Source organism: Scyliorhinus canicula, chromosome 23 (genome assembly GCF_902713615.1).
Source record: "Scyliorhinus canicula chromosome 23, sScyCan1.1, whole genome shotgun sequence".
NCBI lineage: Eukaryota > Metazoa > Chordata > Chondrichthyes > Carcharhiniformes > Scyliorhinidae > Scyliorhinus > Scyliorhinus canicula.
In genome coordinates this window covers 332,686-354,625 of record NC_052168.1, presented here as the reverse complement: position 1 = coordinate 354,625, position 21,940 = coordinate 332,686, and the positions used below count along the sequence as shown (strand labels likewise).

The following is a 21,940-nucleotide window of genomic DNA, read 5'->3' as shown; positions in this document are numbered from 1 at the left end:
CATTTGTATCCATTAACTCTTTGTGGCAATATATGTCAAGAACACCAAGGTACTGGATGGTCCCATCCAAACTGAGGGCTACTGCCAGCAAAACAGAGACTAAATAGGATATAGTGCACAGAAACGAGCCGTTCGGTCCAGCCTGTCCATACCAGTGTTTATCAGCCATGTAAGGCGGTGACATGGCAATATTGTCGCTGGACTAATAAACCAGAGATTCAGAGTAATGCTCTGGGGATCCAGGTTCAAATCCGCCCCTGCAGGTGGTGAAATTTGAATTCAATAAAAAGCTGGAATTATAAGTCTAATGATGACCATGAAACCATTGGCGAGTGTCATGAAAACCCAACAGGTTCACTAATGTCCATCAGGAAAGGAAATATGCTGTCCTTATCTGGTCATGTGACTCCAGACCCACAGCAAAGTGGTGACTCTTAACTGCCCCCTCAAGGGCAATTAGGGATGGGCAATAAATGCTGGCACAGCGATGCCCACGTACCATGAACGATTAAAAAAAAAACCTCCTCTCACATTATCTCATTTAAATCTGCCATTGTAACCATCTATTACTTTCTCCCTCAAATGCTTCCGAACTGAATAATATCACTCATTGATCTCAGTGTGGGAAGCAGTTAGGATTATACATTTACTTTAGTGGCACTGGGCTGAGAAAGGAATAAAATCAGGAAAGGTTCCCATTCCAGATTGATTGTGTTATAAAGAGAATCTGGATAGAGGGACTTTTTTCCCTTGAATATTGGAGGCTTAGGGGTGATCTTATAAAGGTCTATAAAATAATGAGGGGCATAGAGAAGGTAGATAGTCAATATCTTTTTGGAAAGGTAGGGAAGTCTAAAACTAGAGGGCATAGGTTTAAGGTGCGAGGGGAGAGATACAAAAGGACCCAGAGGGGCAGTTTTTCACACAGAGGGTGGTGAGTGTCTGGAACGAGCTGCCAGAGGCACTAGTAGAGGCTGGTACAATTTTGTCTTTTAAAAAGCATTTAGATAGTTATATGGGAAAGCTGGGTATCAAGGGTTATGGGGCAAATGCGGGCAATTGAGACTAGCTTAGTGGTAAAACTGGGCGGCATGGACAAGTTGGGCTGAAGGGCCTGTTTTCATGCTGTAAACCTCTATGACTCTTCTGATCATTATCCATGGATTATCCGGCCACATAGATTGCAATTGCCTTTTCTGGTCCTGTATGTTTCTGCGTTTGTAGGATTTGGTTTGAAGTGGTTGTATGTGAAGACTAACAATGGACAATTCACCTCTAAGGTGAACTGGCAGTCACCATTGCTGTCTGGGTGTACACATGATGAATAATTACCGTGATGAGGTGCAGAAGTCCTGCAAGTACCTGTATGTAGAGTTAAATGGTAAAAAGTAATCGCTTTCAGAAGAGGTGGGTATAAAATCACTCCCATGAAAATTGACTGAAATTATATCAAGGTTTTAATCTTGTGGTTCAGATGACAAACTGAAGAATATAAAGTGATGTGAAACCCACACTTAGAGCATTACCTTGTCATCACTCACAAGTATTTGTAACATCGAGCAATGCATATTCCATTTACTATTTTAAACTGAATTTTTCATTTTAATTTAATAGTATATCAAATGGAATGTGGTGCAATCAGACTCAGCAGTGATGGGACCAGCTGAACAGTAAGTGTTTTTAAAAAAATATTTCATTATTCTCCTCCTTTTTCACATTTTCTCCCAAATTTACACCCACCAACAATAAACAATAATCAGTAACAAATATGTCAATCCCCATATCAATAACAACGATCCCATCCTCCCACCAAACCCCAAATGTTAGCCCGCATGTTCACATAAATAAATAACAAAACGTTCACACACATCTTCTACTCCTTCAAAGAATCGGCTCATCCTCGCCCTTGTGAGGTGTGCTCTGTATACCACCTTCAACTATATCAGACCCAACCTCGCGCACGAGGTGGAGGCATTCATCTCCGGAGCACTTCACACCAGAACCCCTCCTTCATATCCTGTCCTAACTTTTCCTCCCATTTTGCTTTGATCCCTTCCAATGGTGCCTTCTCCTCTTCCAAAATAGCTCCGTAAACCGCTGACACTACCCCCTTTTCCTGTCCCCCTTCCACCGGGAAGTTCTGTATCTCCTTTCTGGCAAAGTCTCGAACCTGCATGTATCTAAACATTAGATGAAAGCAAATTACTGTGGATGCTGGAATCTGAAATGAAAGGGAAAATGCTAGAAAATCGCAGCAAGTCTGGCAGCATTTGTAGGGAGAGAAAAGAGCTAACGTTTCGAGTCCGATGACTCTAACAGACAGAGTGAGAAATATTTATACTGTGGAGTGAGAATGAAAGATGATTCATAGCCACAGAAACCCAGGGAAACTGGGTGCTAATGGCCACAGATACTAAGGAAAAGATTGTCAATGGCAGTCCCCAGAGAGGACAAAAGATGTGAAAGGTCAAACAGCAGGGAAACTAACATCAGAGGATGAACTGTAGGTGTGGGGGGAGGGAAAGGGGGAAGCAAAGAGGAGAAAGATGCAGGAAAGGTGGATAAGATTGGGGGGGGGGGGGGGGGGGGGGAATTAAATGTATATTAAGAAAGAAAGAAATGGTAAAAGACAGTTAAAATGAAATGAAAACAAATGGGCCGAGGTGGGGCTGATCATCTGAAGTTGTTGAATTCGATGTTCAGGCAGAAACAGGCCCTTCAGCCCTACAAGCCTGTACCGGTCATGAAACCACCCTTGGCCAAAACCCTCAGGTTCCTGTGTTGCATTGTTCTTTGTAATATGTCAACTGTTTCAATTTCTGTTTGTTTCTAGTCTTCACTGACAGTACCCAAAAAATTTAAGTAGTCATCTTTTTAATGGTGTATATTTATTTCACAACTTTGGAGTCTCCTTACTAAAAATATCCAACCTGGCTCTTTTTTGTGACCACTTGGGTTCACTGCATATCAGTAACTTATACTGACTGTTAAACTCTAATAGCTGATAAGTGATCAGCAGACAGAAACCCAAGTCTTCTCCACAGACCTTTATTCACACTGACTTAAAACTAACATGATCTCATCTGCTTCTTCTTTAAACTCTTAAGTAAATCAAGGGTTCTTACACACTCCTTGATAGTTAACAGTTCCTGACCCCTAAGTGGAACAAAGGAATAAAGATGAAGAGCAGGATTCACTGTTTCAGAAACTAAGTGTTGACACCGGGACTGAATAGGTGGACTTCTACGACAACTAAATTGGCGTTGTTCCAGAGCAATTTGTAATCCTTTAATGGTCTTGCATCACATGAAACTCAATTGATTCCGATGAAAAACCATGTCCAATTCGCAATCTATTCCTCCCACACAAGAAGATGGCAGCATGGAGAGCGGCACCCTGGTTCACAGGTGCAGAGTTTGAGGCACTGCTGGACGTCTTGGAGGAGGCTGCCACCCACCACCTGGGCACAGGTGACAGAGATTGAGAGTGCCGTGGGCCCCACTGCCAGGACTGGAAAGCAGTGAAGACAGAAGACAGCTAGTCTCATTCTAATATGTAGTTCTCTGAGGTCACCAAGGTGTTGGGATCTATCCCCTTCGCCTTGCAGATCTCGGTTGAGCGTCGTTCTGTACTGATCTCCACAAACAGGGACCAGACGGAACGGCATTCATGGGGATCTCCCAAAGGATTGGAGGCCCAAGGTGCTTTGGGCAGGGTGCTACCCTGGTGCTGCTGGTGCAACCTGGGACCTTAGCAATGCCAGCCGGGCAGTGCCACCTGTATGCCAACAAGCTGGAACACTACCAAGGTATCAGTCTTCACTGCCATGGTGCCACGGTGGCAATTTCTGCGCAGCGATGATCAGCCCGGGGGTGCCCTGTGCAGGTGTGGGAGGTTGCGGGGGAGCTTGGGACCCTCTTACTGTGAGTTTGGGCTTAAGGTTGTTCAGTGTCGGAACATTTAAAAATAACGTAAGGATCGCTTCCTGCATTGAGGAGCTCCGCTCACCGGTGGGTAGCGTTGGAACGACCCCTCTAATGCTGCACAGAACGGACTTTTTTTAAAAGTTAGTTCGCACACATGGGCCGGGATTCTCCCCTACCCGGTGGGGCGGGGGGTCCCGGCGGGGCGGAGTGGCGCCAACCACTCCGGCGTCAGGCCTCCCCAAAGGTGCAAATTCTCTGCACCTTTGGGGGCTAGGCCCGCGGCGGAGTGGTTGGCGCCACACCGACTGGAGCCAAAACCGGCGCCAACGGCATTTAACGCCCGCCCGCCGGCGTCGGGGCTGGCCGAAAGGCCTTCGCCGGTGCGTCAGCTGCCGCTGACGTCACCACCGGCGCATGCGCGGTAGAGGGGTTCTCCTCCACCTCCGCCATGGTGGAGGCCGTGGAGGCGGCGGAAGAAAAAGAGTGCCCCATGGCACTGGCCCGCCCACCGATCAGTGAGCCCCGATCGCGGGCCAGGCTACCGTGGGGGCACCCCCCGGGGTCCAATCGCCCCGCACCCACCCCGGGGGCCCGCTCGCACCGCTAATCCCGCCGCCACCAGAGGTGGTTGAAACCATGGCGGCGGGAGAGGCCTCTCAGCGGCGGGACTTCCGCCCATCGCGGGCCGGAGAATCGCCGCAGGGGGCTCACCGATCGGCGCGGCGCCATTCCCGCCCCCGCCAATTCCCGGGTGGCGGAGAATTCCGGCCAAGGCGGGGGCAGGATTTTCGACGGTCCCGGAGATTCTCCGACCCTGTGGGGGGTCGGAGAATCTCGCCCATGTTCTTTTTCATTAATGCATTTTGTAGAGTGCACATTATCCCAGAGTGATCTATTGACTATTTAACATTCAATAGTTCTGAAATGTCCTGCATCCTCTTTTGTATCCTCCAGGGGTTCCCAGCATCACAGGTCTTCAGCCAATACGATTCACTCCACATAATATCCAGAAACGGCTGAAGGCAGTGAATACTGCAAAGACTATGGACCCAGACAATATTCCGGCAATAGTACTGAAGACTTGTGCTCCGGAACTTGCCGCATCCATAGCCAAGCTGTTCTAGTACAGCTACAATACTGGCATCTACCCGGCAATGGGGAAAATTGCCCTGGTGTGCACAAGAAACAGGACAAATCCAAACCAATTACAGCCCGGATCAGTCTACTCTCCATCATCAGCAAATTGATGGAAGAAGTCATTAACAGTGCTATCAATGGGGTGGCACAGTAGCACAGTGGATAGCACTGTTGCTTCACAGCTCCAGGGTCACAGGTTCAATTCCCGGGTTGGGTCATTGTTTGAGCAGAGTCTGCACGTTCTCCGTGTGCCTGCGTGGGTTTCCTCCTGGTGCTCCGGATTCCCCCAACAAGTCTCAAAAGAAGTCCTGTTAGGTAATTTGGACATTCAAAATTCTCCCTCCGTGTACCCCAACAGGTGCTGGAATGTGGCAAATGGGGGATTTTCACAGTAATGTCATTGCAGTGTTAATGTAAGCCTACTTGTGACAATAAAGATTATAAAAATATATTAAAAAGCAACACTAACTTGGCAATAACCTGCTCACGAACACACAGTTTGGGTTTCGCCTAGGTCACTCAGCTCCTGACTTTATTACAACCTTGGTTCAAACATGGACAAAAGGGCTGAATGCCAGAGGTGAGGTGAGAGTGACTGCCCTGGACATCAAGGCAGCATTTGACTGAGTGTGGCATCAAGGAGCCCTAGCTAAATTGGAGTCAATGGGAATCAGGGGAAAACTTTCTGCTGGTTGAAGTCATATCTGGCACAAAGGAAGATGGTTGTGGTGGTTGGAGGTCAATCATCTCAGCTCCAGGACATCACTGCAGGAGTTCCTCAAAATAGTGTCCTAGGCCCAACCATCTTCAGCTGCTTCATCAATGACCTCGCGTCCATCATAAGATCTGAAGTGGGGATGTTTGTGGATGACTGCACAATGTTCAACACCATTTGAAATTCCTCATATAATGAAGCAATCCATGTCCAAATGCAGCAAAACATGGACAATATCCAGACTTGACCCTGATAAGTGGCAAGTTACATTCACACCACACAAGTTCCAGGCAATAACCATCTCCTACAGGAGAGGATCTAACCATCGTCCCTTGACATTCAATGGCATTACCATCGCTGAATCCCCCACAATCAACATCCTGGGGGTTACCATTGATCAGAAACTGAACTGGACCCAGCCACATTAATACTGTGGCTACCAGGGCAGGTCAAAGGCTGGGAATCCTGCGGAGAGTAACTCACCTCCTGACCCCCCCCATCATCATCTACAAGGCACAAGTCAAGAATGTGATGGAATACTCTCCACTTGCCTGGATGAGTGCAGCTCCAACAACACTCAAGAAGCTCAACACCAACCAGGACAAAATGGCCAGCTTGATTGCTCCTCCTTCCACTAACATTCAAACCCTCCTCCACCGATGAACAGTGTCAGTCGTGTGTATCATCTACAAGATGCACTGCAGGAACTCATCCAAGACTCCCTAGACAGCACCTTTAAAATCCACGACCGCTACCATCTAGAAGGACAAGAGCAGCAGATACCTTGGATCTCCACCACCTGGAGGTTCCCGTCCAAGTCACTCACCGCCCTGACTTGAAAATATATCGGCCGTTCCTTCACTGTCGCTGGGTCAAAATCCTGGAACTCCCTTCATAGAAGCACAGTGGGTGTACCTACACTTCAGGGACTGCAGTGGTTCAAGAAGCCAACTCAACACCACCTTGAAGAGCAACTAGGGCTGGGCAATAAATGCTGGCCTAACCAGCGATGCCCACATCCTGTAAATTAATTTTTAAAAAATCTTTTATCTGCAAGGTTTTCATTCATAACAATGTGAAATAGATTTTACTAGGCTATGATTGACAGCGTGCAGGCACCAGCTGTCTGGATTATTTAATATATATTCCCTTCACACTTCAGTGGATTTGAAGTAGCCTCCTGTGAGACTTAGTGCAAAGTTTATAAACATCTAGCTAAAATTGACAGCTCTTGGACCACATCAACTTATTCTTTTTCTCTGCAGAAAGCACTTTGTAATGAAATCCCTTGCAATCCCTACCATGCATACATTTGCATGGCAAGGCATAGTGAATCACAAACGCAAATAAGAGGAAATTCATCTTCAACAGGAGAACATGGTCTCCCAAACTGAGAATTCTGACGCCTCGTGTATAATGCACTTGTAACTTCATCTCAAGTTCAAAGAAACACAAAAACCGATCCAGTGTTGGGAAAGGTGTTGGACTGATCCAAAAAGAAAAATGCTGTCAATGTTCATAGGAACAATCCATACCTCATGCCTAACATCATACAAAAACTTGAGTTGACAGACATAGTAGCGCTGTTAGCATTGTAGCCTCACAGTGCCAGGGTCCAGGTTCGATTCCCGGCTTGGGACACTGTCTCTGCGGAGTCCGCATGCTCTCCCTGTGACATGAGCAGATGGAATTTAGTAGCAGTGCATTTGAAATGTGACAGGGTGGATACCCAGAGAATGTTTCCTCTTATGGGGAGACTAAAACCAGGGACCATAATTTAAAAATAAGAGGCCTTCCTTTTAAAGCCGATGAAGAGAAACCATTTCTCCCAAAGGGTCATTGGTGTGTGCAATTCTCTTTCCCAGAAGGTAGTGGAGGCTGGCTCTTTGAATTTATTTGAGGCAGAGTGAGATGTTTGTTATGGGGGCAGACAGAAGGTGGAGCGGAGACCACAACCAGATCAGGCATGATCTGATTGAATGAATGGTGGAGCAGGCTTGAAGGGCTAAATGGCCCACTCCGAGTCCTGTGCTCCTATGATATGGTTTGGTTGTACTAGTATCCATAGAAGAATGCAAAGTGCCATAAAACAATTTCCAAATGTTGGGAGGGGGTCAGTATAAGAAAGATGCTGGAAGATTGCTGTCAAATGTGAATCTATGAATATGTTGAAACTTACAAGATAATACATGGCTTAGAAAGGGTGGACGCAAAGAAACTGTTTCCGTTAGGCGAGGAGACGAGGACCCGTGGGCACAGCCTTAGAATTAGAGGGGGTAAATTCAGAACAGAAATGCGGAGACAATTCTTCAGCCAGAGAGTGGTGGGCCTGTGGAATTTATTGCCGCGGAGTGCAGTGGAGGCCGGGACGCTAAATGGCTTCAAGGCAGAGATAGATAAATTCTTGATGTCGCGAGAAATTAAGGGCTACGGGGAGAATGCTGGTAGGTGGAGTTGAAATGCCCATCAGCCATGATTGAATGGCGGAGTGGACTCGATGGGCCGAATGGCCTTATTTCCATTCCTATGTCTTATGGTCTTATGTTGGATTGTATCAAAATATTCCCTGTTCTTTTTTTTCAGGATGCAAGTGGCTTTACTGGAACAGCATCCAATGTCTAGGCATTACCGTACCAACCAAACAAGGGCTCTTCGGTGAGAATGCATTGGCAGTTTTTACTACTTTAAAATAAAAGCAAAATACTGAGGATGCTGGAAATCAGAAATAAAAACTGAAAATAATCAAAAAATGAGCAGGTCTGGCAGCATCTGGAGAGAGAAACATTGTTGTTTCTTTTAAAAAAAAAAATTTTTATTTTTCAAATTATCACATGCAAAACCTTTAATGCAAGCAATTTATTATTTTTAGAAAATTACCCAAATCCCACCCCCCCCTCCTAAACAACCTCCCCTAGTTGCTTAAAAAAGTTGATGGACGGCATCCACCTGGAATAGAACCCTTCCTCTGGCACTCTAATGACATAATTAATCTTTTCCGGTCTCAGAGACGCTGACAACCAAGGCCTTGGGTTGCACCGACGACCTCCATCCAGGCATGACTCACCTCCGGGCCATCAGAGAGGCAAAGGCCAGGACATCAGCCTTCCTCCCCTCCAGGAGCACCGGTGAGTCTGACACCCCAAAGATTGCTGCCTGACACCCAAAATCTCTGACATAATCTCAAAAAGGAGATCCAAAACTCAAAAAGTCAATTTTTCCTCACAATGTCATTCGCCTCCTCCGGCATATTAAAATAATTTCATAGAATTTACAGTACAGAAGGAGGCCATTCGGCCCATCGAGTCTGTACCGGCTCCTGGAAAGAGCACCCTACCCAAGGTTAACACCTCCGCCCTATCCCCATAGCCCAGTAACCCCACTCAACACTAAGGGCAATTTTGGACACTATGGGCAATTTAGCATGGCCAATCCACCTAACCTGCACATCTTTGGACTGTGGGAGGAAACCGGAGCACCCGGAGGAAACCCACGCACACACGGGGAGGATGTGCAGACTCCACACAGACAGTGACCCAAGCCGGAATCAAACCTGGGACCCTGGAGCTGTGAAGCGATTGTGCTATCCACAATGCTACCATGCTGCCATAATGGTCTCTGTCCTTGAATGTGACCCACATTCGAGCCAGGTACATCACTCCAAACCGCACCTTGCTCTTGTAGAACTCTGCCTTGGCCTTGTTGAACCCAGCTCGCTATTTTGCCAGTTCTGCCCTGATATCTTGATCAATTTGGATGGAGTGATATGATCTTTATCCCATTATTATAGTGATGGTTCATTAACCCGCAAACATTTTGCACTCTGGCCTTTTATAGACCCTCATATATTCTGCACACCATGGTTTCTGGAGTTAGCTCTACAACCTTTGGCGTGTTCAATTAAAAAAAAATAGTTTCAGACTTATCTGATATTGTTATAATAGCGTTGCTTAGGTTGAGATGTTGTTATTTGTCATCATTGTCATTTGCATTTAAAGGAAGACTAGTTGGCCCATTGCAGCATTCATAGGTTAATCATAGAATTTACAGTGGAGAAGGATGACATTCGGCCCATCGAGTCTGCACCGGCCCTTAAAAAAAGCACCTTACTCAAGCACACGTCTCTACCCTATCCCCGTAACCCCCACTTAACCTTTTTGGACGCTAAGGGCAATTTATCACAGCCAATCTACCTAATCGGCACATCTTTGGACTGTTGGAGGAAATTGGAGCACCCGGAGGAAACCCACGCAGACAAGGGGAGAACGTGCAGACTCCACACAGACAGTGACCCAAGCCGGGAATCGAACCTGGGACCCTGGAGCTGTGAAGCAACAGTGCTAACCACTGTGCTACCGTGCTGCCCATTAAATTTGAGTAGAATTTGTTGTTCAGCACCTTCATAAATTTAAACTAAGATACTAAATATAAATTACAATATTCATTACATTTCATGCCTCAGTGAAATCTGTGAGGAGCAATTAGCTGGAAGTGATGACAACAATACAAACATAATGAGCAGTGTTCTTGAGTAGTTTATAGACATTATTTGAACATCAAGATTAGATTATAACCTTGAAATATTTTCGGCTACTGTCAAGTTTGAATTGACCTTTGGATAGTTCCCGTGCTAGGTGGAGCTGTCAGTACAGATGCTGTGTGTCTGTGGTGAATGTATTGCTGTAAAAATTCACCATGTGCTTATCACATGTTGCCCATGTGGGCTCCACCTTATGGACCATTGTATGGTATTACATATAATGTAGCATGTTGGGGCCTCTGTGGGCTCCGCCCCGGCTCCACCCCTTGAGGGGAGGTATAAAGAGCAGTCGCTCTGTAGGCGGCTCCCACTAACAGAACAGTCGCAGGCAGGCACTGTTCTAGTTGATTAAAGCCACAGTTTACGAGTACTTCCGGTGGCGGCGATGAGGGAGTAGGTCGCACATTTGATGGCTCCCGTATCGGTCGGACTATTGGACTTTTTCCCCTGACTTTTTTACGCTTTTGAGCGTGGAACTGGAAAGCAGTACACAGGACCCATACAAAATTGTACGGACCTACGAAGTCGGAGGGACCGTAAACAGCAGAAGAAGTGGTTGAGTAAGGGCACAGTGGAGGCTGTGAGAGAGACCAGCATGGCTGGTATTCACAGCAATGAGCCGACAGCCCAGCCCACAATGGAGCAGCTGCTGCAGACTATGCAGGAGGGATGTTTGGCTTTGAAGCGTGACAACTTGGAGCCACTTCAGAAGTCGATTGATCGGATGGGAAAAAGGCTGGATGATCAGGCTGAGAAGCTCCAGCAGTTGGAGAAGTCAGTGGAGGAGCAGGCTGACTTTCAAACGGTGGTAGATGTGGAGATTTGGAGGCTGAGGGACCAGCAAAAAGTGCTTCTGGAAAGGCTGGAGGACCTGGACAACAGGTCTCACCGGCAGAACGTGAGAATCGTGGGCCTCCCGGAGGGGCTAGACGCTGCCGCATTTGTGGAGGGTATGTTTCAGAAGTTGCTGTGGAACGAAGTGGACAGGGCACACACAGTGCAGGCGAGGCAGCCGCGACAAGAGGGCCCCCCACGAGCGATGGTGGTACGCTTTCACAGGTACCTGGACAAGGAACGGGTGCTGCAATGGGCAAAGAGCACACAAAGCTGTATGTGGGACAATACCACCCTGCGTGTTTACCAAGATTTGAGCGCGGAGGTGGCCAGGAGGAGGGGAGGCTACAGGCAGTTAAAGGAGATACTGTATAAAAACAAGGTGAAATTCGGGCTGCTTTTTCCGACGCGACTGTGGGTTACGTATAAGGGTCAGCACCACTATTTTGAGGAACCCGAAGAGGCGATGGACTTCGTTAAGAAGCAAGGGCTGGCCCTGAGCTGAGAACGTTTGGACTCGTGTTAGAGATTTTAAGTATATGTGGTGTCTCTCTCGTTTTGGGATGTATCTTTTTTCTTGTTTTTGCGTGGTTTTCCTGAATGTTTCCTCTTTGGTCTCTTTGCTTAGTTGGAGTTTGGCTGGGGGGGAATTAATAAAGAAAACAGTTAATAGGGTTGGGTTAAAATGGATGCTTCGGGGAACTTTGTGCAATCTTTTTCTGTGTATGGCTAGGACTGAAGAGTGCCTATTATTTCTTATCTTTTTTTCTTGTTTAACTTGAATTGTGCTATTGTGGGGGTTGTTTATGACTTGTACAGAGTGTTTGCTAAAGTAGGGCTGTTCTGGGGAAGTGGTATGGAGGGGACGGGGGGTGGGGTGACTGGGAACAATGGATGGGAGACTGGCTGGTGCTGAGGCTGGGAGTCCCAGGCTAGCTGAGTGCAGCTAGTCAACGGAAGCCGAGGTGGGGGGGTGTCCATATAGTTAGATTAGAACAGGGGTTAGGTGTTGGATGGTGTTGCTAGGGGGGAGAGGGGGGAGTTGTTCTGCTGACGGAGATGGAAACTGGGCATGGTAACAGTGAAGAGGTCATGGGTGGAGCCGGCCAGGAAGCGGGCCAGAGGAAGCGCAACACATGGCTGGGGGGCTGACCAAGGAAAGGGGATGGCTGATCGTCACTTTTTCTATATGCCTAAAATACCTCAATAAAATTGTTTGTTTATAAAAAAAAGCCACAGTTTACTTCTACTTCTGGTTTCCTGTGAATTGATGGTCGCATCAATTTAATCAACTACAACGCCGCTATGGAATCGGCCCTCAAACCTGACCGACTGGAACTCGATCCGCAGGCCGCGGAGGCAAAATAAATTTTTTCGCACTGGCTCTGCTGTTTCAAGGCCTACCTCGCCACCTCCGCCTCCTCCTCGCCTTCCGTCTCCGACGAACAGAAGCTGAGTCTCCTCTACACACAGGTGAGCCATCGAATCTCTGTTCAACTCGAGGAAGCCTCCACCTACGCAGACGCCTCTACGTAAGGCCCGTGAACGGGGTATACGCGCGGTGGATCTGAAGTCTGCGTACCACCAGCTCCCAATCCGCCCGGAGGACCACTACTACACGGTTTTGAAGGCAGACGGCTGCCTCTTCCACTTCCTCCGGGTCCCCTTTGGTGTCACGAACGGGATCTCGGTCTTTCAAAGAACCATGGACCGAATGGTGGACTAGTACGGGCTGCGGGCCACATTTCCGTACTTGGACAATGTCACCATCTGCGGCCATGATCAGCAGGACCACGATGCCAACCTCCACAGAGATTTCTCCAAACTGTCCGAACCCTTAACCTCACTTACAAGAAGGAAAAGTGCGTTTTCCGCACAACCAGACTAGCCATTGTTGCACGTTTTACTTGAGTGTATTACGCGTTTATTGGAGTGTATTAACACGCCTCCGTTTAAAGGCCGTGTGCTTAACACTACTACAGCTCTGTGTATGTAATTCTGCTCGGAGTCGCCAGTTGCCGTATTTAGACACCTCACAAGTATATCAAGGTCAGGTTCAAAGTAATAAAACTGTACACCGATTAGTAAGTTCAAACGATTGATATTTATTATAACCAATATAATAAATACACATGCATACGCTAAAGACTAATACTTATTTCTACTATTAAACGACTAAATACTTATCTAAGTAGGAACCAGCAAGGTCAGGGGACAAGGCCTTTGTTCCTTTCTGGACTGCACCTTCTGTTCACTAATAGTCGGCTAGAGTATAAGCAATGCCGGGTCACGTAGCGAGCGTTGTTTTGGCACTTACTGAACGATGGCTGATGCTCAACGGCCGGTGATGAAAGACAGGATCGGGAGGCTGGGGCCGGAGTCAGGATGCAACAGCCTAGGCCGGAGTCTGGAAGCAACAGACCGAATCATGTGCTTGACCTTTTTATAGGTCCGAGAGGTCCCTGCCCTTTGGGGCGGGCTCTTTCACCTGCTAGGTATCGATTGGGTCTTCTCCCAATCGATATTTTCCAAACCCCCTAATCTGAGGGTCTCTTCTCGATGGGTGGGGCGGTCTCTAGGGTTCTTTGTGATGGATACTTCTGGTGCCGTTTCGTCTGGGCGTCCACTCAAAGTATCCATTCAAACCCAAATGTTTCTATTGTGTGGGCCTAGATCTGGATCACCTCATTACTATGCAAATCGTTGTTGCCATTTACACCTTTAGCTGAGATTCTGCACCTGGCCATAAACTGGTTTTGTACGTGCAGAATGCTAATTAGCCTTCTGCAAACTGCTTGTCCTTACTAAGACTGTTTTCTCCCTGCAGCCTTAGCAGTTCTCCATTTTGGTAGCCCAGTGTCCATCTTAGGTGGCTACACCATCCTCGACTACGTCATGGAAAATGGGGTTCTAGGACCCCACCCCGACCGTATGTGCTCCCTCCTGCAACTCCCCCTTCCCCAAGGCCCTGATAAGGTGCCTCGGGTTCTTTTCATTTTACGGCCAGTGGGTCCCCAACTATGCGGACAAAGCCCGCCCACTGATCAAGGCCATCATCTTCCCACTGGCGGCTGAGGCCCGCCAAGCCTTCAGCTGCATCAAGGCAGATATTGCCAAAGCCGCGATTCATGCGGCGGACGAGTCCGTCCCCTTCCAGGTGGAGAGCGACGCATCAGAGGTCGCCCTCGCCGCTACCCTCAATCAGGCTGGCAGGCCTGTAGCGTTTTTTTCACGAACCCTCACCACCTCCGAAATTCAACACTCCTCAGTCGAAAAGGAGGCATATGCCATCGTGGAAGCCGTGCGGCACTGCAGGCATTACCTCGCTGGTAGGAGGTTTACCCTTGTCACCGCCCAACGGTTGGTAGCCTTCATGTTCGATAATACGCAGCGGGGCAAATTCAAGAATGATAAGATCTTGAGGTGGAGGATCGAACGATATAGTATATCGTCCTGGGAAGCTCAACGAACCCCCAGATGCCTGTCCCGCGGTACATGTGCAAGTGCAAGATGACTGACTCCGGGTTATCCACGATGACCTCTGCCACCCGGGGGTCACCCGGCTTCTCCACTACATCCAGGCCCGCAACCTGCCCTACTCCACGGAGGTCAGAGCCATGACCAGGGACTGCCAAATCTGCGCGGAGTGCAAGCCCCACTTCTATCGTCCATATAATGAAAATGAAAATCGCTTATTGTCACGAGTAGGCTTCAATGAAGTTACTGTGAAAAGCCCCTAGTCGCCACATTCCGGCGCCTGTCCGGGGAGGCTGGTACGGGAATCGGACCGTGCTGCTGGCCTGCTTGGTCTGCTTTAAAAGCCAGCGATTTAGCCTTGTGAGCTAAACCAGCCCCTAAGGCCCACCTGGTAAAGGCACCCGGCCCTTTGAGCGCCTCAGTATCGATTTCAAAGGGCCCTTCCCCTCCAACAACCGCAACACATTTCCTCAACATCACCGACGAGTTCTTCTGCTTTCCCTTTGCAATCCCCTTGCCCCGACATGACCGCGGCCACAGTCATTAAAGCCCTACGGATGAGTTCGACGCCCGGGCCAGCGGCAACACCAGAGCTTCGCCGTTCACAGTGCACAACACAGGCTGAACTTATGAACCCGTCATCCACGCCGGCATTCATTTTTTTAACGGGGTGAATGTGGTGAATATATTGCTGTAACAATTCACCATGTGCTTATCTGTATTACACTGTTGCCCATGTGGGCTCCACCTATGGACCATTGTATGGTATTACCTATAATGTAGCATGTTGGGGCTTGTGTGGGCTCCGCCCCGGCTCCACCCCTTGAGGGGAGGTACAAAGAGCAGTCGCCCTGTAGGCGGCTCCCACTAACAGACCAGTCGCAGGCAGGCACTGTTCTAGTTGATTAAAGCCACAGTTTACTTCTACTGCTGGTTTTGTGTGAATTGATGATCGCATCAGTGTCTAGAAACTTTTATCAGTCTGTTCAATGTGCACTGGAATGGCTAAAGTTTATCGTGTTGGAAGACATTATGATTGAAAAAATTAAGAATGCAGACAAGGCAAATGAGAAAACATTGATTAGGTGAAGAAAGGGAAGAATCTGGGAGATGAGGACAAAATAAGTCTTGATCTCAACAAAAGAATTGGATAAATTAAAAATGAAGCTGAATGGTATAGGAAAATTAGAGTATTATTAGTGGGCTGAGTTGTAATGAGCTTTTCCTTATCCTTGACCTTTGTGTTCAAAGCAGTGAAGATATCAGTTACTGGAAGATTGTTTAGGATTATAAATTAGCAGTTCAGGAAAAATTAACATTGATGGAAGTAGTGACAATATAATTTATAACTGGCGGTTGTTGCCAATAGCCTAGTTTATACAAATGATTCACTGACTGTTGTCTGGTATTTTTGCAAAAGCAAACTAAAAATGTGTAGAAGGCAGGCAGCAGACATAGAGAGAGAAAAGAGGTGAACATATCAAATTAAACAGATGCTCCCTGACCTGCTGAGTATTTTCATCATTTTCTATTCTTATGTCTGGTATTTTTAAAAGGGCAAGATTAGTGAAAGCAAGATTTTTTTTTATGACCTGAAAGACAGTTGATCGATTCAGCAACAATGACATTGATGTTTGATCAATGTAGCTGCTTTCTTCTGCAGGGCAGTATCTGACAACAACTTTAGTGCTGAACAAAAATTTAATTCTTCAGTATACTATATTATATTAGTACCAGTACTAAATACATTGCTTATTTACATGTGAGCAATAGTTGTATAAACCTCTCCAGAGGTGTGCAGTTTAATCCATGATCATTACATTACTAGGAGCATGTCATTTGCAAAGCTGATCATCAGCAGCCATGTTGCTCTGAATGTGTGAAGGCATAAGATGATTGAGCTGTGACTTAATTTGTAATATTACTGAAGATGTATTGTAAAAATAGCAGTTTAGGAAACTTGCAGTATGCTTTAGAAAATAACATTCTGCATTTATTACTTTAGACCAGTCCTGATACAGTATTGGAATTGGCATTTTTTTTTTTATCTCTCTCTAGATATGAAGACCAGTCGGCCCTGTTCACTCGGTTTTGTTCTCAGGTTAAGAACATAAGTCTCGTCTGTCTTCTGGTGATTTTCACAATGATGCTTGTGGCATTTTTTAGCCTTTTCTCCTTATTACCCTGGTCATGTCAGAAGCACCAATTTGCAGAATGTACTGACAACAACTTCTGGTCCGTAGTGAAAGCCTTACTTTGCCCTCAGATCAGGCTACGGCATGAAGCTCCACCACCTGTTTGAAGCAATTATTGTACTCTTTGAAATAAACAACCACTTATACATTTTAACCTAATTTTAACAAGTTACTGCTCTAAACCATTCTTAACATGTCAATTTCCCTTGGTACCTATAGATATTATTTTACCAGATCAAGTGCTCCAGTAAGTGCAGCACATACAGAGACCTATGCAAGCTATCCAGAGCAATTCAATCAGTGCTCGCCTATTTCCTTTTTTAATCATTCATTGTCTGTTTCCACCACCATGGTGGGCAGTTTATTGCCACTCACTGCGTAAAATAATTCTTCCTCACATTCTCCCCCACAAGTTCTCTCACTGCCTTTAAGAAGCATGATAGAACATGCTATTTCATTAATTTATGTCAACAATTGGAAACCCAGCCCAACTACTTTAGTTTTTATTGATTCTCTAACCAACTGATCTGGGGGCAGCATGGTGGCCTAGTGGTTAGCACAGCTGCCTCACGGTGCTGAGGTCCTGGGTTCGATCCCGGCTCTGGGTCACTGTCCGTTAGGAGTTTGCACATTCTCCCCGTGTCTGCGTGGGTTTCGCCCCCACAACCCAAAAATGTGCCGAGTAGGTGGATTGGCCACTCTAAATTTGCCCTTAATTGGAAAAAATAATTGGGTAATCTAAATTTATAAAATAAAACAACTGATCTAGGTTAGGGGAGGCAGTAGGGAAGCTTTCCATTTGCTTTGTTTCATCATCGGCTGACTCTGCTTTGGGCCGGGATTCGGCTTTGCGATCCGCCCCTCTGCTGGCTGCCAGTGAGAACGGGGAATTTGGCACTCAGCCAAATCTCCCATTCACTGCAGCGTGTCCGGAGAATCTGGAGAACGGGCGGAGAAATCCGCCTTTTAGCAGAACCTTAATGCACATTTTTATTATCCCAATTCAAAGCAAATCTTATGCAGCAGCCCATGTGTTTTCAGGGAATTTCTTTTAAAAATATTAAATTGAAATAACAGTGGGTGCGATTCACCCAAAAGTGTTCCAAGTGTCAATATTGAGTGGCTTTGGCAGGGTGTTTCCTGACGGCTGCTTGGGTGAGATCCAGACTGGTATTCACCTGCACTTAAGTCATTTTTTTGGGCCTGGGGGGAGTTTCTTCCCAGTCCAGCCAACACTTTAAAATTGTATCTACAGTGGGGAGATTGGGGCACCATTTTGAAAGGGTGATCTGATTTCTGTGAGCTTGAGGGTCCCATATACCTCCCACCCTCAGGCAATGTCACCGCGCCCCCCCCCCCCCCCCCCCCCCCCAACCCCCCACACACACCTCCTGGGCATTTTCCCCAACCCCGGCCCCATGTGAGGATACCCTGCCATGGGATCGCTGAGGTCCACCCTTTCAAGCCCCCCCCCCCCCTTTCAGGACCTTTCTCTTCATCTCCCAACCTTTAAGAGGCCCCTTAATACCCCTCCTTTCATGTGCATGGCCCCCTCAGGCCCCGGCTCTTGGCAGTGCCAACCTGGCATCTGGGTAGTGCTCCTGGCACAGCTTGTCTGACCTGACCCCAACTACCCCGGGAGATCCAATGGCCTCCAAGACTCTGGGAAGTGGAGATCCTGCCTGGTCCATACTTGTGGAAACCAGTACGATTGGCGTCCAGCCGAAGCCTTGCCGGTGCGACCATAAGACATAGGAGCAGAATTGGGCCACTCAGCCCATCGAGTCTGCTCCGCCATTCAATCATGGCTGACATTTTTCTCATTCCCATTCTCCTGCCTTCTGCCCATAACCCCTGATCCCCTTATTGAACAAAGCTATCTCTGTTTTAATGACACTCAGTGATTTGGCCTCCACAGCCTTCTATGCAAAGAGTTTAACAGATTTACCACCCATTGGCTGAATAAATTCCTCTGTTTTAAAGGATCGTCCCTTTACTCTGAGATTGTGTCCTCTGCTTTTAGTTTTTCCTACAAGTGGCAACGTTCTCTCCTCGTCCACTCTATCCAGGCCACGCAGTATCCTGTAAGTTTCAATAAGATCCCCCCTCATCCTTCTAAACTCCAACGAGTACAGGCCCAGAGTCCTCAATCGTTCCTCATACAACAGGTTCTTCATTCCAGGGATCATTCTTGTGAACCTCATCTGGACTCTTTCCAAGGCCAGCACATTCTTCCTTAGATACGGGGCCCAAAACTGCTCATAATACTCCAAATGGGGTCTGACCAGAGCCTTATATAGCCTCAGAATTATATCCCTGGTCTTGTATTCTAGCCCTCTCGACATGAATGCTAACATTGCATTTGCCTTCCTAACTGCCGACTGAACCTGCACATTAACCTTAAGAGAATCGTAAACAAGGACTCCCAAGTCCCTTTGTGCTTCTGATTGCCTAAGCATCTTCCTATTTAGAAGTCTGTGCCTCCATTTCTCCTTCCAAAGTGCATAACCTCACACTTTTCCGCATTGTATTCCATCTGCCACTTCTTTGCCCACCCTCCTAGCCTGTTCGTCCTTCTGCAGCATGCCTGTTTCCTCAATACTACCTTCCCCACTACAGATCTTTGTATCATCTGCAAACTTAGCAACCTTGCCTTCAGTTCCTTCCTCCAGATCATTAATGTATATTGTGAAAAGTAGTGGTCCCAGCACCGATTCCTGAGGTACACCACTAGTCACCGGCTGCCATCCTGAAAAAGACCCCTTTATCCCCACTCTCTGCCTTCTGGCAGTCAGCCAATCCTCTACCTATGCCAGGATCTTACCTTGAACATTATGGTCTCAACTTATGTAACAGACTCCTGCGCGGCACCTTGTCAAAGGCCTTCCGGAAATCTAAATAAATCACATCCACTGGTTCTCCTTTGTCTAGCTTCCTTGTTACTTCCTCAAAGAACTCTTAACAGATTAAACACCGTGCTGACTCAGTCCTATTTTATCATGCACTTCCAAGTACTCCGCGATCTCATCTTTAATAATGGACTGTAAAATCTTATCAATGGCCGAAGTCAGGCTAACCGGCCTATAATTTCCCGTCTTGTGCCTCCCTCCCTTCTTAAACAGTGATGTTACATTAGCCACTTTCCAGTCCTCTGGGACCCTTCCTGCCTCCAGTGATTCCTGAAGGATCATCACCAATGCCTCCACCATCCCCTCAGCTATCTCTTTTAGGACCCTGGGGTGTAGTCCCGGTCCAGGTGATTTATCCACCTTCAGACCTTTCAGCTTCCCCAGAATCATCTCCTCAGTAATGGCCACTGTACTCACTTATTCTCCTGGAGCTCTGGCATCCCACTGGTGTCTTCCGCCGTGAAGACTGATGCACAGTAACTATTCAGTTCGACTGCCATTTCTTTGTTTCCTATTATTACTTCTCCAGCCATGTTTTCCAGTGGCTCAATGTCTACTTTTGCCTCTCTCTTACCTTTTCTTCCTTTACCTTCAGTGACTTACGGATGTCGGGTAAATGCTAGAACATAGAACAGTACAGCACAGAACAGGCCCTTCAGCCCTCGATGTTGTGCCGAGCAATGATCACCCCACTCAAACCCACGTATCCACCCTATACCGTAACCCAACCCCCCCTTAACCTTACTTTTTAGGACACTACGGGCAATTTAGCATGGCCAATCCACCTAACCCGCACATCTTTGGACTTTGGGAGGAAACCCATGCACACACGGGGAGGACGTGCAGACTCCGCACAGACAGTGACCCAGCCAGGAACTGAACCTGGGACCCTGGAGTTGTGAAGCCTTTATGCCATGCTACCGTGCTGCCCCTGGATTCGAACCCAGGTTCCCAGAGCCATGGATTACTAGTCCAGTGACAATATCCCTGCACCACCACCTTTCCCATGCTGCGTTGGAATATTTAAATGGGCCTAATGGCTCATTTAAATATAATTTGGCATGATTCAGATAGCGGTGGGCATAGCGAGTCGGGTGACCCGGCACCTGCCGCAAAGCCAGATTTCCTGAGATTCACCCGTTGCACTTGGCTCCCTCCTGGCACAACGTGATGGTCGAATCACGCCCAATATTTCAAAGATTGAACCGTTCTTTAATTTTTATACAATTTAGGTAACTTTAAAATGGAAATAGTTAAATTATGAATGCTCTGTGGAAAAAAAGTTAATTTCTATTTGCATGGTTTCATTTAGTTCACTCTTTTCCCCAAAAATCTGATGAACAATGGTTTAAGTTGGTTTTGCTGTACTATGTATTCCCCTTCTCCATGAGGAAAAAGAATTGGATTTTTAGTGTTTTGTGACATTCTAAAACACTTCAGAGAAATAGTTTAGAAGTACAGTTATGGTGGCAAAGCTGGCAATTTTCCCAATAATAGCTGGTAGAGTTTATGGGCCACTGGTAAATAACCTCCCAGGCCCGATGAATAAAGCCTTAGTATATTTTATATTCACCTGCATTTCTGGATTGGAGCTGCTGTTTAACTTTTCACGCAAAATATGACACCGATAAATTTAGCTCTCCCCAAGAACTGCACTTGGGTTTCGTGCTTGAACTTAAAGCCTCCTGACAAGGTGACTTGATACAAGCTGATTTTTTAAGATCAAATGTCTTGCTCATCATTCTATGCAGCTACTGCTATGATATTTACAATTTTGGCTATTCGGAGGATATCACAATGTGCATACTTTGTACATTAAACTCCTTTTAAAAACCTGTAGAAATTGACAAAAAGTATGTGTAACAAATATTTTTTTAATGAAAAAGTAGAATCCTCTGTGTTCAATTCATTACTATCTTTTACTAAAAGACTGCGCATGTTTTTTTTTCCTGATTCATCTCTATAATAATCTAACAGCCATGTACCATAAAAACATCTATTTGCTGAAGTGCAAAACAAAATTAGATTTAAATAGATATTTTACTTATGTCATAAATCGTATAATTGGGTGAATACTGGCAGAGGACCAAAAATCAAAATTCCTAAAACATTGGTTATGTCGTCGCCATAAACTTGCAAAATACCTTATTGTTAGGTTTTTTTATGGGGGACAAATCATTAAACATTCCCTGTTTAACCACATCCTATAA

The 21,940-nt window shown here is 46.6% G+C and overlaps 1 protein-coding gene across 10 annotated transcripts in view; it reads left to right on the top strand.

Annotated features, from left to right (window-relative positions):
• The window catches only part of LOC119956439 (inositol 1,4,5-triphosphate receptor associated 2-like), a 140,966-nt gene extending 123,991 nt beyond the window's left edge, over window positions 1-16,975 (top strand). For 8 of the 10 annotated variants that reach the window (XM_038783667.1, XM_038783670.1, XM_038783666.1 and 5 more), the window contains 4 exons: window positions 1,615-1,670; window positions 8,362-8,433; window positions 8,784-8,903; window positions 16,685-16,975. In XM_038783667.1, the coding sequence (XP_038639595.1) occupies window positions 1,615-1,670; window positions 8,362-8,433; window positions 8,784-8,903; window positions 16,685-16,928 (492 nt within the window). In that variant the 3' untranslated portion in view covers window positions 16,929-16,975. Of the gene's footprint in view, window positions 1-1,614; window positions 1,671-8,361; window positions 8,434-8,783; window positions 8,904-16,684 lie in introns of those variants that run through there. The other 2 variants (XM_038783671.1, XR_005458638.1) reach the window with 2 other exon arrangements.
• The last annotated feature ends 4,965 nt before the right edge of the window (window positions 16,976-21,940 follow it).